Source organism: Lolium perenne, chromosome 6 (assembly GCF_019359855.2).
Source record: "Lolium perenne isolate Kyuss_39 chromosome 6, Kyuss_2.0, whole genome shotgun sequence".
In the NCBI taxonomy this organism is placed as follows: Eukaryota; Viridiplantae; Streptophyta; class Magnoliopsida; order Poales; family Poaceae; genus Lolium; species Lolium perenne.
Window position 1 is genome coordinate 243,246,738 of NC_067249.2, and position 18,167 is coordinate 243,264,904.

General features: G+C 50.3%; 1 protein-coding gene across 1 annotated transcript; it reads right to left on the reverse strand.

Moving 5' to 3' along the window:
* Positions 1 to 6,674: 6,674 nt before the first annotated feature.
* On the reverse strand, positions 6,675 to 11,938 carry LOC139832674 (uncharacterized). The gene is made up of 5 exons (XM_071822487.1): positions 10,790 to 11,938; positions 8,948 to 9,473; positions 7,952 to 8,898; positions 7,611 to 7,849; positions 6,675 to 6,804 (listed from the first exon to the last, which is right to left on the reverse strand). The coding sequence occupies exons 1-5, from the start codon at positions 11,936 to 11,938 to the stop codon at positions 6,675 to 6,677; spliced, it is 2,991 nt and encodes a 996-aa protein (XP_071678588.1).
* Between the last annotated feature and the right edge of the window lie 6,229 nt (positions 11,939 to 18,167).

The following is an 18,167-nucleotide window of genomic DNA, read 5'->3' on the forward strand; positions in this document are numbered from 1 at the left end:
GACATGCCGGATGACTGGGAGTGGGGCCTTTGCCCTCTCAGCTCCAGAAATCCTCCGTCCCAAGAAGTAAGAAATTATGCGGCTCGGGTCGTATTACCGGTAACTTTCATACTTGCGACTAAACCTCCTTCCTCCTTTGTTTTCAGGCTAAGGCCCGCTTCCCCCGGATTGACTCAGACCGACGAGGCCCTTGCCGGAAGAGGCCTTTGGACAAGTACGATCCGGATCCTGTCATTCACTGGCTGGATCTGAGGATGGGCCGGACTCCAGCTTCACGCCTCGGCAAGTCTCCGCCGGAGCCAGCTGGTTCGTCTGATGACTTGACCTTGCTTGAGGTAGCTTTTCTGTTTGTTTTCTCATATTCTTTTTGTTACTGTCGTTCTGTAGACATTCCCTCAGCCAGCATCAACCCACAGGTCCATGAGCATGTGGCCCCCCTGCAGGCCGAGGTTGGGGATGAGTTTCTGGGCAAACTCATGGCCGAAGGCCAGAAGAGTGATCCTCCAGCTGCTGGCGCCGGCCCTAGCCATGCTCCTCCTGCCAAACGCCCTCGGACAGAAGTCATTGGAGGGAAGCAGGTTAGCACGAAGCGCTACAAGCAGAAGCGGATGCCGGTTTCTTCCGGGTAAGTTCTTCTTTTCTTTTTTGTGTTTTCTCCATTTTCACCAAGTTCCTTTCCGATTGCTTTTTTCCAATCCGCTCTCTTTTTTCTCTCTTTCAGCCCTGCGCTTGAGCTTGGCTCCAAGCCGGAGGGCTCTGCTGGCTCCGCAAGGACCTCAACTCCTCCTCCTCACTCAAGTCCGGCACCATCTGGTGCCGGCAACACCTCTGCCTCCCCTTCGGGAGGCACTACAAGTTCGGGGTGCGCGGCCCCAACACCTCCTGATCACCGCGCGGAGGAGGATTTCACCTCCCCTCCTGAAACTCAAGACACCGGCGCCAGCAACATCGGCGCCGACGAGACAGATGCCGGGCAGGCGGAACCTCTGGTTCCTCCTTCCCCGAAGAAGAAGAAGAAGCAGCCAAGCTCCTCCTCCACCGGGCCGGATACTTCCGCGCCGGTATCCTCCGCGCCTCAACCGGAAGCCCTTACCCTCGAGCCTACCGGAGCCGCGCCGACATCGTCGCCAAGCCAAGGATCTTCCGCGGCCAAGCGGAAACCGCCGCCAGAGAACCCCAAGATCACCAAGTTCCTCAAGCCCGGGGCTTCTCGTGGCAAGGCCGTGGAGGGCGACGCCTCAGGCGGCTCGCGGTCCGTGGTGCTGCATGTCGGCCCTGCTGCTGCTGCTGTCCAAGACAAGCCTACCGGCCTCCTAGGCCGGATCGTTGAGCAGAACCGCGCGGGCAAAGACCTGGGGCACCTTCTCCCCTACGCCCAGAAGTGGAATGAGGCGGATATCTCTGCCTCTACCCGCGGCATGGGGAAGGACCGCCTTCCAGCGCCAGACCCTGCTGGGCCTCGGTCCACTGAAGAACACTTCTCGCGGCTTAAACGCGCCGTGAAGGAGTTTGACAGTGCATGGTACGATGCCACCAACAACGTGGTGGTAAGTTTTGCCAACCCTCTTGTAATTTTCGTTGATGCCGGTTTCTTTTCTTTCCGGATCTTGTCTATCCTCCCAGTCCCCGAGTTTCGTGTTAAGAGCGTAGCTTTTAGCACGAAACTTTAACTAGAAACGCGCGAAACCGGCATAGCCAGTCCCCGAGTTTCGGGTTAAGACCTTTGTTTCTTTCTTTCTCATAACCATCTTCCTTTGATCAGAGCACCGCGGATGCCCGGAAGCAACTCTTTGAGGAGCTTCTGTGGGAGCATCGGGACCTTGCCGAGGCCCACGACCTTGCCAAGGTTGGTTTTCTTTCTTTTCCTCCGGCGTCTTTTCACCGGAATGTTTTCTTCTTTTATATTTACACATCTTTTTGTTTAACAGCTGTTCCGGAAGCTACCATCGAGGCCCTTAGGTCCCAGGTTGTAAAGCTTCAAGGTACTGCCCTTTCTTTTCCGGTTAACCTGTTCTTTTTTCATTCCATCTATTGCCGCTTGCTAATACCTTTCTTTCCGGTATTTAGGCGAGAAAGAGCAGCTCATCAAGGAGCACCACGAGGCACTGGATGCCCAGAAGACCGCCTTGAGGGAGCTGAAGGAACAGGCTATGCAAGCCGCGCTTCAGCACGAGCAAGCTATGAAGGATGCCCGGGTTGCAGCTGAGGCCAGGTTGGCGGAGGTCGTGGAGGACTCCACGAACTCCAACACCGTACTGACGGCAGAGCTGGAGGAGGAAAAGAAGGCGCGAAAGGCAGCGGAGCGCCTCATTGATGTCATGACCACAGATCACAAGGAATACGATCGGTTGGTTATGCAGATTGACGCGCTGGCTTTCCGTAAGCCCCTGCCTTATCCCTTCTTTCGCTTATAAGCTTTCTCCTTTTGAAAATGTATCCTTGCTCCTTGTTCTTCCGACATACTTTTTTCCGGTATCTTGTGTTTATGCTTTTTCCTTCCTCTTGTAGAGCTTAGGTATGAGCCTAACTCTTTGACCGAAAAAGGTGTGCCTAGATAACAGACTAGGGAACGCAGTCAAACTTCACTTAGTGATTGGTTAAAAATCATGCTAAGAATGACATAAACGTCCTTGGATTTCAAAGCAATAAGAATTACTTAGAATCTCGGATCGACACATCAATACATACACCCCAACATTCCCAAGCTCGAACAGCTCGGAGGAAGGGTGAGTATAGATATGTAAGAGCATCACTTCATCGATAAGGTCATGAGACTTAGCACTACCTATAGATATAAAAGAGTGTGATACTCTAAGTTAGAACAGAATGGAAGGTGCATAAACCTTTTAATATGCGGATTACAACACTTTGACCAAGACCTAGAAATGGACGATGTACTAGAGTTTGTTTCTCCTGACATCTCGAAGTGAAATGTCTTGGAAGACCACATGTGTAACATGCACTAGAAGATTCCAATGCATAATTACCACCTAGCTGCTAATTAGCAGACAAAGGTAGGAAAGAAACTAGGAGGAGGAACATGATCAGAGTTAGAAATCCTGAGATGTAGATGCATAAGTTAACACTCTTGTGAAACTCATGCGGAAAAGGGATGTGTGGCAGAGTCATAGACATAGATGTGAGACTCACAAAGAGCACTCTTGTCGTGATCCATTTGATTCCATAAAAGAACCTCTGTCATAGCTAATGGTAGGAAACATCTTTTGTTGCCACAATTCAATCATGACAACAACCAAAGACTTGTGGGCTAGGTGAATTTGAAGTTAGCCAACCTGATGTATGGTTTGACCATGGACAACAGGGGTCAATGGAATGGATCTTGGGTTAAAGGTCAACATCATGTACTGAGGTTCAAAAGAACCCAGCACAATCTGGGACCTTTGATTCAAGTCCAAGGGTTAAAACACGGAGAAAGGAGTAACTACTAACTGAGTGACACAAAGGACACTACGAGGTAGTAACCACAAGGTAAGTTTCAAGAAGCCATAGATATCTTCAGAAGTATCTAATAAAGAGGAAAGGAGGCATCCAAGGTGAAAGGAAACCTTGAAGCCTAGAACAGAAGGATGTGGAACCCACAAAGTAGAGAGATTATGATGGAAGGAAATCTCTCGATTGAAACAAAACAAAGAGAGAACAAAGAACACATGAGACTTTAGAGAACTCAACTCTAGGTCAACTAGTTAAGAAACGACCTGCCCTTGAGGCACCTAAGTTTTGAAAGACCGGAAGAGATAGGGAAATCTTTTCAAATCAACACAAGGTAAGGTGACTCTGAATAAGAGCGATACCAGATAAGGAGTAAAAAGAATCCTAATCAGATTTTCGCAAATACTTTTAGCTTTCAAATAGTTTTCACAACTACTAGACTCAACATCGACCAATAGAAAGGGTTTCCTACAGGCAGTCCTGCTCTGATACCAAAACCTGTGGGGACCCCCGGAGGTCGTAGGCTAGACAAACCCAGATCTCCATCTGGCATAAGCCTAACCTAGATCTCTAGGGCCTACAGGGTGAGAATCGGTAACACAACAGTGACTCTACGACTCAAAGAGTAATACAAGCTCATAACTGAGCAAAAAAACCAAAGTATTACAAGCAGAGGTCACTGACCTGAACATTTCATCAATCAACGGAAGCGAAGTTATGCTATTCTAAATAGAAAGATAGAAAAAGGCCTAAGAGGCCAGGAGCATAACGGCGACGTCCCAGCCCATAGATTCCAGGCTGCCACCTGGGAATCCCAAGCTACTCGTCAATGTCGACCTAGAAACCACCATTTGCTGGAGCGTCTTCGTCTGAAACAAAGCATGCAAAGCTGAGTACAGGGACTCAGCAAGACTTAGTACAACCTGTTAGCAAAGCTGGTATGCGAGGCTTTATGTGGAGCTTATTTTGCGGAAAGCCAGTTTTCCTTTGTAAAACAAGAGGGAGCAGAAGCTCGTCTATTCAGATCATTTTAAAAGGGGATAAGAGAGCGATATCACTAGCTCTACTGATCATCATATTGAATCCACCGAATCTTCATCATCAGCTGAACCTATCAACTAGGAGCACCCCCTCGATACCCTGAGGAGGGATCCTTATCACACATTGATTCCAAGTTTTTACGATTAGGTTCATGTTGTCTATGATCACAGAATCCATCACCAAGTCGTCCGTAACCGTGGATACGGCTTTTCGAAAAGATTTACCCTGCAGGGGTGTACAACTTTACCCACACGCGCCGACCGACTCTTAACGCCACATGATTAACACACTTCCTTGGTGTGCCGGCAGAGGGTGGTCGACCAAAACCTTTCCCTTGCTTCGCCTATTCCATGAGTCAATCTAACTAGGGAACTCCGTCATCGTAGGTAGCCATTCTCCGAGGTGGTCCCGGTCATTGTGCGCAGGGGATCCAGTTCAATGCCTCCAGCATCCTTCACCCCGGCCACACCCTGTATGATGCACCTTTGAAAACCTTTTCCACGCCTTCGCCATGCAGAATGCCAAATGGAACTCGCAAACTAATTGACTCATGGGTAAGCTAGACAAGTTCGGGCCAAGGGGTTCCCATGGGCCCCGTGTGGCTGTACGCTCAGTCTTGGTTCCGAAGGCGAGAACTCAGGTCCTAGTATCGGTGAGAATGAGTCAAATCACCACATCCCCATGTGGCGGCCCATCCAAGCCTTTAAACATGTTTATTATCATCACTGATCTTACCACGTTATTCTGCCATACTAGGTTCATTCGCAGCTCTGATTCATCAACCGGATGGATCAGAATTCGTCAACTAAGCATGTCTAAGCATATTCGATAAAACGGCTCTAGCGATGCACACATAGCTCAAACCTAGTCTTGCTGAGAGCAGTGGATCAGGGTATTTAGGCTACAAGGATGTAAATGCAACACACATAGGATAACTATACCTGCCGATAAAACATATTGGAAACGAATGCAATATGTAGGAACCAGAAGTAAAAGCATTTCGAAATCATAATATGAACCAGGCTAGGGCTTGCCTTTGTCCCTGACAAACGAATATGGATCTTCGGAGATCTTGTACTTGACTTGTTCGTCGATGGACAAGTATTGACTTGTGTCGTTGTCGACCATCATCGTCTCGGCACGTGCTCTATCGATCGCGAAGAAGCAAATACCGGAAAGGTAAAAGAACAATCAACACATGGCATTGATGCAATGCGCATACAAGAATGATGATATGACATGTTAATTAGGTATTCAAGTTAACCCTAAGACATCATCAATTTAACTGAGGTTCGACGGGACTAGGGTTAGTAGTTCCGGAGCCGCAGAGGGGTTGATTATGTTCTTCTAAAACAACTAGGGTTCAAAGTTCTTTAACAATGCATGATTTTGTAACCAAATTGTAGATCTCATTTTTCTGAAAATTTTGATATCTTGTTTGTATTTTCTGAATTTATATGAAATAGTTATGGATTTTACATGTTCCGATATTTTTTGAAAACAGGGAACATCAAAATATATACGAATTTAGTCTGTTTAACCTTTTGAAAAGGTCTCGATGACTTTGTTAGGAAGCACTCAGTTTAGATGTTAAACACTGCAGTTTTTGAACTGATCGGACATGGGTACCACAACTAGTTTAAACATCTGATGGTTTCCTCCTGGCTCTAACTCTTCTCCTAGAAATCTAAACTGAACATCGAGGATCAGCTACAGCTCACAGCTGTTTCTCCAAGAAACAACAGCTGTTGATTGTTGAAGTAGGAGATGTCTGAGATTGGTATGTATTTGCTTGACAGGCAAAGTGAGTATCGGTAGAGACAAAGATGCAAGTAAGGAACGTACTACTCACAAGTATTCATATTAGTACTCTGCTAGCAGGAAAAAGAGGTTCAGTCTAGCAGTTATTTGCATAGCCGGCATGGGATTTCAGTAGAGAGAAACAAGCCAGCAATGGACGATGCATTCAATTATCTCCAGAGACGTGTATGTACAGGGATTAAACATGTACAACGATCCAGTAGAATTAGCTCCAGACATCTAGAAGGATTATTTACCAAACGCATTACTGAACTAACGTGGCCGAAGCTCCTTCGTTCTCTGTTAGCTTCGAATTGGAACTTCGTGAAACAGCTATCTCTACTCGCGCACGGACGCGACAGAGGAGGCCGTGCGGGGCAGCGCTAGAGGGCTTGTTCGACACGGACGAGCACGTGGAGCGATATGGCGGCGGCGCTGCTGGCAGTTGTTCGCCGGAGCGACGACGGCGAGGTGGCCGAGCGGCGGCGGACGGAGTGGCACGGCGGGACAACGCTACAGAGCAAGAGGGAGAGGGAAAAGGGGTGTCTGAGCATCGCAAGCTCACCAGGAGCAGGATGGAGGCGACGGCGAGGCCCGTGGCAGCCGGAATCGACGGCGACGGCATGGTTGCCGGTGGCCGGACTCGAAGAGGAACGGGGTGTCCCCGTCGATTGGGGGCATCCCCGGCCGATTGCTTCGGCCAGGAGGGTCATGGAGGCGAGGCGGAGCTCTGGGGAGGGTGGCCGGAGCTTGGGGAGGCGAGGAACGTCGGGGGCGGCGATCTACTGCGAGCTCGGTTAGGGTTTCGCGTGCGTCTGGTGTGAGGGAGAGAGGGCGAGTTGGGGAGAGTGAGGAGGAGGTCGTGGCGAGCGTGAGGGAACGCGAGGACGTTCCCAGCCTCGAGGCGGCAAGCAGGAGGTGGCCAGGCGGGGCACCAAGTGCTGCCAGGCAGCTACCTGCGTGTCTAAGGTAGAAGACAAGCTTCCTTTTGCACAAAGGCCCCTGAGAATTGGGGGTTTCCAGGAAAAGTTAAAAACAGGGCAAAATTTTAGTTCTATTTGTTATTTTGCAAACTTTTGAAGAGTCAAACTATCTCAAAACTTTATGAAAATATTTAGTGGTATTTTGGGAAGGTCCACGTATTTCAATTTTGAGGTTTTGAACATTTAAGATGGTTTAAAAACATAGGGAGAGATTTGCACCCATTAGGGTTTCCAAAATTATTTGTTTTGTGCATTTTCTTATGAAACCTAGTATGATGCTCATGAAATGATGCACAATCAAACCCTAATCTAGGTTTAGCAAAACAGGGATGTTACAGTGTCACACCAAGTTCACGAACAAGAGCTTCAACCCAAATAAGCTCAGCCGTGGCATTGGCAAGCGCTTTATATTCAGCCTCTGTGCTGGAACGAGACACAGTAGGTTGTTTCCTGGCGGTCCAAGAAATAAGATTGGGACCAAAAAAGATAGCAAATCCACCAGTAGAGCGTCTGTCATTTAAATCACCTGCCCAGTCTGCATCTGAATAAGCACTAAGAAGAGTGGAGGAAGACCTCTGAAAGGTTAGACCAACTCGGCTTGTGCCATGTATATACCTCAAAATCCTTTTGACAGCAGTCCAATGTGCAGTTGTAGGAGCATGAAGATACTGACATACCTTATTAACAGAAAAAGAAATATCAGGTCTAGTCAGGGTCAAATACTGAAGAGCACCAACAAGACTCCTGTATCTAGTAATATCCTCAGAGCCAAGGGGAGAACCATCTGTCAAGTTCAGTGTCTCAGTAGTTGAAAGTGGTGTAGGGCATGGTGTGCATGAGCTCATACCAGCACGTATCAATAAATCTGTAGCATATTTCTCTTGATTCAAAAGCAAACCATTGGACTGTTTGTGAACCTCAAGGCCTAAAAAATAATGAAGCTCTCCAAGATCCTTAAGAGCAAACTCTGAACTCAAATTATGAAGAAGAGCTGAGATGGCCTGATCAGAAGAACTGGTCACAATAATGTCATCAACATAAATAAGAATATACACAGTGATCCCTGCCTTGTCAAATAGGAACAACGAGGTGTCAGCCTTGGATGGAATGAAACCCATAGTATGAAGTTTTGAGCTTAGACGAGAGTACCAAGCTCGAGGGGCCTGTTTCAGACCATATAAAGCTTTGTCAAGTTTGCATATGTAGTTTGGCGTAGCGGAAGACTCAAAACCAGGTGGTTGCTTCATATAAACTTCCTCTTCCAGAACACCATGTAGAAACGCGTTCTTTACATCTAGCTGCCGTAAACTCCACCCTCTGGAAACTGATATAGACAGAACAAGCCTGATAGTAGCAGCTTTAACAACAGGACTAAAAGTATCTTCATAGTCAATACCATACCGTTGCTTGAATCCTTTTGCAACAAGACGTGCTTTATATCTGTCCACTGTACCATCAGCATGTTTCTTGATGCGATAAACCCATTTGCAGTCAATGACATTTTTATTGAAACTGGGAGGCACCAGATGCCAGGTATTGTTAGCAATAAGAGCATCATATTCATCTTGCATAGCGTGCTTCCAATTTGTATCAGCTAAAGCCTCAGTGAGTTTTGTAGGTTCTCCTGTAGATGTGAGTAAAGCATATCTAACAGTACCATCAGTTTTGCAAACGAGTTTGAACTCCGGGTACAGGAACAGATGGAACTGCAGGTGTGGGCAGAGCAGAAAATCCCGGGGGACTCTCCAGTACGGACGGAGCAGCATTCTGACTACTGCTGTCGTGAGCAGCATGAGGCTCTTCAAAGTGCACGTCACGCACAGGAGATGCTGCCTGGCCACTGCCATCACTGGCGCTCGTCCCATCAGGATTGAGGTCCCCGGTTCCATGTGCTGCATGCAGGAGCTGGTCATGTGGAGGCTCTCCATGCGACGTCGCGACGCGGAGCGTGGGCGTAGCTGGCGCAGACGGGACGGCAGGACACGGACCTGCGCCTGGCCGCCCAGAGGAGACCGCAGCAGGCTCGCCGGCCGAGGCCACCTGGGAGCCAGACGAGGCACAACGAGCGGGAGAATCACCATAGGAAAACGTGCTGTCTCCTGTTGTCTCTGCTATACTGCTGGCATGATTTGATGTACTGTTTGAATCCGCGTCTTCGGAATTTTGAACTGAATTTTCAGGATTAGCACCGACTTGTACCTAGGAAGGATTAGTAACAGGCACAATTTGCAAATAGTGATCATTAGTATGCACACCCCTATCAGTAGTATCCGTAGGACATTCATGTGATGGAAGAAGAAGAATTTCCTCACGAAGACGGCGGCCAACATTTGGATGAAGAGCAGCAAACGGGAACACATGCTCATCAAACACAACATCACGAGAGACATAAACACGACCACTAGTGATATCTAGACATTTGACTCCTTTATGACGAGGACTATAGCCCAAGAAAACACAACGTTTGGAACGAAAAGAAAGTTTGTGTTTGTTGTATGGACGAAGGTTGGGCCAACAAGCACAACCAAAAATACGTAGAGGCTCATAGTTGGGTGTGACCTGAAGGAGTTTTTCACTGGGAGTCTCAAAATTGAGAACTTTTGTAGGAAGCAAGTTGATGAGAAAAGTGGCTGTGATAAAGGCATCATCCCAATATTTGAGAGGCATGGAAGCATTAGCAAGTAGTGCAAGGCCTACTTCAACAATGTGACGGTGTTTGCGTTCAGCAGAGCCATTTTGTTGATGAGCATGAGGGCATGACACATGGTGAACAATGCCTACACGTTGAAAAAAGCCATTTAATTTCTCATATTCACCACCCCAATCAGTTTGCACGGTGAGAATCTTTCTACCAAATTGGCGCTCAACATATTGTTGGAAATCAAGAAACACTTGAAACACTTCAGAACGTTTCTTAAGCAAATATATCCAAGTAAACTTACTAAAATCATCAATGAAGCTTACATAATATGCATGTTTGCCTACAGAGAGAGGAGCGGGACCCCAAACATCAGAAAAATTTGTTCCAAAGGAACTGTGGAAACACTAGTGGAGACAGGATAGGGTAGCTGATGACTCTTGGCCTGTTGGCATGGATCACATATGTAAGGATTTGTTTCTGGGGAATATGAAAGATTATGCTTCCTAAGTATCTTCTGAACTATAAAAGACGATGGATGCCCTAGACGACGATGCCACGTGGAGGATGAAGGCTTGATGGTGACGAGTGCATGCTTGACAGACTCCGAAGCAACTGGAACTAGAGGATAGAGACCACCATGACAAGGACCTTTAAACACGACTTGCTTCGTTGCCTGATCCTTAATCAAGAAAAAGAATGGGTGAATTTCCATAAAGGCATTGTTGTCTAGAACAATTTTATGAGCAGAAAGTAGATTCATGGAAGCATCAGGAACATGTAAAATGTTATGAAGTTGAACAGAACTATTTGGGGTGTGCAAAACTGAATGACCAATATGTGCAATATCCATACCTTGTCCACTAGCATTGTGAACTTGATCACGTCCCTGATAAGGCTCATGAACTTGAAGCTTGTTGAGTTGTCCAGTCACATGATTTGTTGCTCCAGTATCAATGTACCAGTTTGTGTCTACGCCATAGGCGCCTTTGGTGGTGTCCTCATCATCATCATCACCATAGCGCCACCAACAATCACTAGCTTGATGCCTTTCCTTCTTGCATATCTGACAGAAAACTCCCTCTTGCCATGGCGTGGCCACACGATCCTTCTTACCGCGACCTCCCTTGGGCCGACGCTGCTGCTCTGTCTTAGGTGGGCCACGGTTTTGGGGAGGAGGTGGCAGGCGCTGAGGAGGGGGTTGCTGGCGCATGGGTGGGGGCATGTATGGCTGTTGGTATGGTTGAGGATGCATGTACGGCTGTGGGTATGGGGGATATATGGGCTGCTGCGGGTATTGGTGAGGCGTGTACTGCTGCTGGTATTGTGTAGGAGGCATGTAAGGTGGTTGGTATGGTGTAGGGGGCATGTATGGTGGCTGATAGGTGGGTGTAGGAGGCATGTATGATGGCTGAGGTGGTGGTGGGCGTGAAGGTGCAACTCCATAGGATGGAGGACTACGAGAGGCGGCGTTAACAGAAGAGACAAAACTTCCAGGAGCTTGGCCGGTGGATTGTAGCATGGCATCACGATTCTCACAGGAAAGCAGCTGGGAGCACATGTCATTGAGGGTGGTGGACGGAACCGCGTTGACAGCAGCAACGAGGTTGTTGAACGAGCCATCAAGGCCATTCAGGATGTAATCCTTGAGCTCATCATCGTCGACCGTCTTCCCGGCAGCAGCAAGTTCAGAGGCGTATCCTTTCATCTTGGTGATGTATTGTTGGGCGGTCATGTCCAACTTCTTGGTATTGGTGAGGGCGCCGCGGAGGGTGGAGACCCGCGACTTGGACTGAGAGGAATAAAGCGCATGGAGAGAGCGCCATACGTCAACGGCGTGGACGAGGCCATAGACGGTGGAGAGGATATCCTCGGAGAGAGAATTCACGAGATAGCTGACCACCTGCTGATCCCGAGTGATCCAAGTGTCATAGGCAGGATTAGGAACCGAGATCTTCTTCTTGTCTGCATCCTCAGCATCGAGCATCTCGGGCGGAGCCACGTCGGAGCCCTCGAGGAGACCCATAACCCTGGCACCGCGAAGCGTGGGCAACACTTGGGCTTGCCATGAGAGAAAATTCTCGCGAGTAAGCTTGATCGCCGGGGGAGTACCCACAGTACCGACGCCAGAATTGGTCGAGGACGAAGCCATCGAGTAGTCTGACGAGAAGCTGGGTCGGATATTGGATGGTTTTGGGTAGGGGTTTGGAGGGGAAGTGGAGTTGGGGAATTGGTAAAAGAAGGTAAGAGCTTTGTTCTGGTATTACCGATCTGGTGATCGGAGGTGGGATTTGGCCTGGCGTCGACGGTGAAGAGCGTCACCGGCGGCAGATTTGTACGAGAGCTTGAGCGATGGTTGTGGGAAAAAAAAACTGGGGAATCGAACGAGGGGAAGGCGAGCTGTGTCCTGGCGTGATCGATCTGCCGATCGGATGATCTGGTCGTGGATGCCGACGAGGGAAGGTCGACGGCGGCTTAGACGATGGGAAGAGGTAGTACACCACTCGTATACGTGTCAGTATTACATCTCTAATACCTAGTACGTACTCACGTAGCACAATACACACGCACACAAGAAACGATTTGATTGCCAAAGGCCCTTGTCGTGCCTTGCTATTGATTCACAACTCACGGTGTTGTTACAAGGGGCATACACGCATATATATATGCTAGGCAATAAGCTAATGCTAACCGAGTAGGATTAGAACTCTACTCCTACACGGACTACTACATCAGACACACATATGTATACTACACGTATATGGTTGTGTGGTGCACGGAGTGCTTATTCCTAACAATCACCCCCCTAAGCACGACGTGCTCTTTACCTCGACCTGGGTCCCATATGCGCCAACTGCTTCTCGCGAGCGTCTTCCTCGGCATTGCTTTCGCCGTCTTGGTCGTCCTTGTCGACATTGCTTTCGCCGTTCCTCGTGGAACCAATGCCACCGACTTTACCATCGCCGGATTCTCCATGGCTTCACGCTGACAGTCTTTCATGTCCGCATCTTCCGTCTTCACCGGTCCCTTGATGAATAAACATTGCTTCGTGCGTTTCATCTTCACCAGATTATTTATCGTCCGAAGTTCCTTCTTCGGATAGTAGTCCAACACGCGTCACATGCGTGCTCGCGTCGGTCGTAGTCGACTCGTCTTCAGTGCAGTCGAAGATAGCACGACATACTCTTCTGCGCCCGATGTTGCGCTCGTTTCATCACTTGAGGTTCCTCTATTTGTTGGTTGAGGTTCCACGGAAACTTGAGTTGCATTGCACTCCTCCATGCCACAATTTTCGAGTATTCTCTTTGCATATGCCTCCTTGCATAGTGTGATCTCACCCAGCTTTTGTTGCACCTCGATCCTAAGATAGTAGGTCAACAAGCCTAGATCATACATCTTGAATATCTCCTTCATATGTAGCTTGAACTTTGCAACCTCCTCATCATCCGTTGCACGACGCCAACACTCCTCCGTGTTTGCGTCCTCGAACTTTGTCGGCTCCTCGGTGAGTAAACACCGACCTCCTCCTCTTCCTCGCGCACACGTTATGCGGAGAACCTCCGGTGAATACAAATCGAAAACGCTTCGAAATATTTCCGGAGTAGGTAGCCGTCTCCGTTCCAGTACAGTCGGAGAAGACGACGGAACCGATTCTTCTGTGGCTTGCGCGACTGCTGGCAAACTTTGTAGACGATTTGCTCCTAGTGCTGGATCTGGGTTACACCCCCCTGATTCCTTTCCTGGGCACTCTTTTACCCCAGTCTCACGTGAAAGCCATGCATCGATCTGTTGTGACCGGTCTCCAAAGCTAGCTTCTTTAGAACTGAGCACAACTCGTTGCAGGCTCCCTCCTGATGGAACAACACTTCCGCCACGGCCTTCTGGCCTCACTACAGACGTGATTGATGGCCTCATCCGGCCCTCCTGGCCGGCGTCCTTTAGCTGGGCCCCAGCTGCTGTTAGGTGTTAGCTTTGCCTAGGATCGGACGCACGATCTTGCGGCAAATCGACGGGTCCAGCGGCACCACAACTCACCGTATACGCGCAACGCAACTTCTTGTATACGACTTCGCCGGAACTTCGACCACGATAGAAACGCAAGGACGCGATTTCCTTTATCCGTCGTGAGCTGACGCGACCAGACAACACGCAACGAACGCAACAACAAAATTGATCGCCAGAGGCACGTGTCGTGCCTCGTAAATTCTCTTTATTGCTTTTCGTTTTTCTGGTGCTTACAACTTGACAACCACCGCTGCTTATATAGGCGCAGCCAAGACTTACATAAACTGACTCGTACTAGGACAAACCAACCGACTTAGAACAAAACAAGTAGTACTACGACATAGGCTCCTACTAACACACGGATAACCTGAACGTAATTAGGAAAAACACATACCAGCTAGCTATACTACTAGGACACGGACGTATACTTGCCCAAACTAGTGCTACCTAGTTTGAAGGAAAAAGCTGGGTATCCCCCGGAGGATCGCTCTCTCTCGTCCCCCGGATCGGTAGCGCGACACGTGTCCAGGTTGTGGGGCAACGTGGCTGGGACGGTACGCCCCATCCCCAATCTTATCTCTTTCTCTGCTTCTTCACCATTTTTCCGGCCGCAGCTCTCTCTTCTGTCGATAGCCAAATTCAACCGGCGCTACTTTCAGGTTCCTACCGGGGACACACTGCATCTCCGGCCTTGCCGCCCGCCACCGCCCTACATCTCCTCACTCCCTCCTCTCTCCTCCTGCTGTTGGCGTCAATTCGATCTGCTCGCGCTCGGGGACACTGGCAGTCAGTCTGCATCGGGGGCCGACCGAGATTTGCTGCGAGGGCGGCGGTGCTTCGGACGGCAAACGGCGGAGCCGCGAGCCGTGAGCGACAGTGCTCGCTGTTGCGACCCAGAGTCGCGCGTGCCATGTGGTGGACTGGTGTGACGTCCTGCTGCAAGGGCGCTGGTAGCAGCGGTGGCGGGAATTGCTGCCGGTGGAGGATACTGGATGTTGTGGCTGCAAGCAGCGGTGGGCGATGCTACCATCGATGGCGGCCGCTGCTACCCGCGGTGGCCAGTGGTGCTACTAGCAGTGGTGGTGTAGCTGCAAGCAATAGGGGCGCTGCTAGCCTGCTACCAGCGCCTACGCCCTGCCGCCAGTGGTACATGTAGTTGGCGGCAATGCTACGACGCGTGGCCGTGCGGTGCTACATGGAGCTGTCGAAGGTTGGCCGCTGATGCTACAACGGGCAGGCGGCGCTGCTGCCACCGCCGGCAACCGGTGCTACATGGAGCTGGCGGCGCTCAGGTCGGCTGCCGATGCTACAACGGACGGGCGCCGCTGCTACGACCGCGGGGTGGCGCTGCTGCGAAGGTCGGCTGCTGTTGCTACGTGGGGCGGGTGGCGCAGCTACATGGAGCTGGCGGCGCTGCTGCGAAGGTCGGCCGCCGATGCTACGTCGGGCGGGCGGCGCTGCTACATTGAGCTGGCGGCGTTGCTTCGAAGTTCGGCCACCAATGCTACAACTGGCGGGGGGTGCTGCTACATGGAGCCGGAGGCGCTGCTGTGAAGGTTGGTCTCCGATGCTACAACTGGCGGGCGGCGCTGCTGCAACCTCTGGCCGCCGGTGCACATGGAGCGGGTAGTGATGCTGCCGGCGGTGATGGGAGGCCATATCGCCGGCGCCGGCATCTTTTTTCTGCCAGAAAGTGTTGGAAGACGAATAAAAGGGTGGGGATTTTTTCCCGTCCATGGCAAGTCGGTGTGAGGAGAGAGACGAAAACGACGTGAGCTGGATCCAGTAGATGGGATAGAAAGCGACGTTTGACTGTGGTTGTACCTAAATCGAATGGTTTTCTCAGGCCGATCGGACGGTTATGGAGCCGGGGGATCGGAAATTTGATCCCCCGGGGGACGCTCAGTCCTACCCTAGTTTGAATTACCCAACATTAGGCTCCTGTGCGGGGAGACGCACGAGGACGAGTCGCTCGGCTCACCTCCAGATCGAGCGAGAGAGCCACCAGGTGCAGCGCCTACGCCACTGCTCGCTCTGCGACTCCCGTCGCGCGCCTCACTCCCTGGTCCATCTCCAGCACCCAAGCTAGCTATTGTCGAGGCCGTACGTACTGGTCGAGATGCACCATCATAGCCCGACACGTCTGTCCTTGCTTCTGATTGATCTTCTGCGTACTCAACTTCACTATGAACCACAGTGAAAGTATCGTCCGATTTTGTGGTTCCAAATCCATGACAAGTCTTCCTCGAAGATTACGTCGCACACGACAATCACCTTGTTGGTCGAGGGATTGCACAAACGGTATGCTTTCGAGCCTTCTTCATAACCAGTCATGATCATTGGAGTACTCCGATCTGTCAATTTCCTTTTATGACTGGACACCGTCTTGACATGCGCCACGCACCCGAAAGTGCGAAGATGATCAACCGAGGGCTTTCGTCCGTACCATGCTTCGTACGGAGTCCCACCAACCATACTCCTAGTTGGTGCCCTGTTTAGCAAGTAGACAGCCGTGTTGACTGACTCACCCTAGAACTTTCCAGGCAAGCCTTTACTCTCCATCATGCTCTGCGCCATGGCCACCACCTTATGCTTCAATTCACCACCCCGATCTATGCGTAGGGACTTCTTCACCCTTGCTTTGATTTCTCCAGCTTCCTTGATCTTCTCGAATGCTTGTAGACCTTGATCCTTACTTTTCAGCAACACAATCCACATGTATTGGCTGTGATCATCTACCACAAGCATGAAGAACTCATTGCCGGACGGGGTTGCGGGTGAAATTGGACCGCATATATCGCCATGAATGAGCTCCAAAGCTTCACTTGCCTCAAACGTGGTTTCACATGGGTACGGGGCACTCCGTTGCTTCTCGACGACAGCTTCGTCGCATAGCTTGTCCACGTGATCCACACACGGTAGACCGTGATCCGTCACAATCTCCGTAGCCGGTGATGGAGGAGGTAGCTCCTCCTCGTCCTTCTGCTCGCATACTTCGAGCATCAGCATCATCGGTCCATCATCTCCTTCCTGGGCGATGAGAGCCCCTTCCTTCGGCTTCGGTGGTTTCCGGCAATCAACCTTGAAGTGACCGAGCTCCCCGCAGTTATGACATCTTACTTTCTTGATGTCAAACTTCCTCCTCGGCGGAGCGTCATCCTCGTCCTCCCCTGCGATGTACTTTTTCGCTGGGCGAGAAACTTCTTCATCACTTCTGCTATCATATGCCTTATCGCCATTCTTCTCTTTGGCGACCACCGCCTGCCATTGGGCACGGGTAAGCATAACGTGCTCTTCCGGTACCGCATCACCGTAGGTGATCTTCATCCGCTCGTCATGAGCCTTGAACCGTCCAACTAGATCATCCATCATGAGAGTCTTGACATCAACGCATTGCTCGATCACCGAAACAACGGACAAGTAACGCGGTGGCACCGCGCGAAGGAAACGCCTTACGATCGAGATCTCCTCGAGCTTCTCGTCGAGCGCGCGAATCCCATTGACCAATGTAGCGACCCTCGAAGCGAAGGCGTCCAGCGTCTCATCTTCTCCCATCTCCAGATTCTCGTACTTCTTCTGCAAGGTTTGTAGGGCCGCCTCGCGGACGCGCTCGTGACCAAGATTAAGCGTCTTTATCGTCTCCCACGCCTCCTTTGAAGATTTCTTCGAGATCAGGTGCTGCTTCACGTCCATCGGCATCACCGAGCAGATGGCCGTGAGTGCCTGTCGGTCCTTGCGGTACTTCGGCGCGCCCTTCATGAACTCGTCGCCGCCGGGATCGACAGCCTCACAGACTTCGTTTGACTCGAGCGCCCACATCATCGTGGTCGCCCACACCATGTAGTTGTCGCGGATGTACCGCGGCCTGCGGGTACTGCGTCGACACCGGCGCCGCGGCGCCGGAATACTCGCCCACTTCCTTCGTCATGACCTCCCGTTACTAGGTGATCCTCCACGAGGCTCTGATACCAATTGTTAGCCCAAACCCGGCAGTACTCTCGCCGATCTGATACCAAACACATCCTCTGTACGTCGAGTACTTTCCGACGTAGATGACGAAGCGATTTCCGGCGAGATGCGCACTACAATAGCCAGTACTTCCGCCGTGAGGTACGATCCAGCTAGCCAAGCTCCTGCTTGATCGTCCTTAAGATCAGCTAGCTTCCTAGTACGTACTCATGTAGCACAATACACACGCACACAAGAAACGATTTGATTGCCAAAGGCCCTTGTCGTGCCTTGCTATTGAT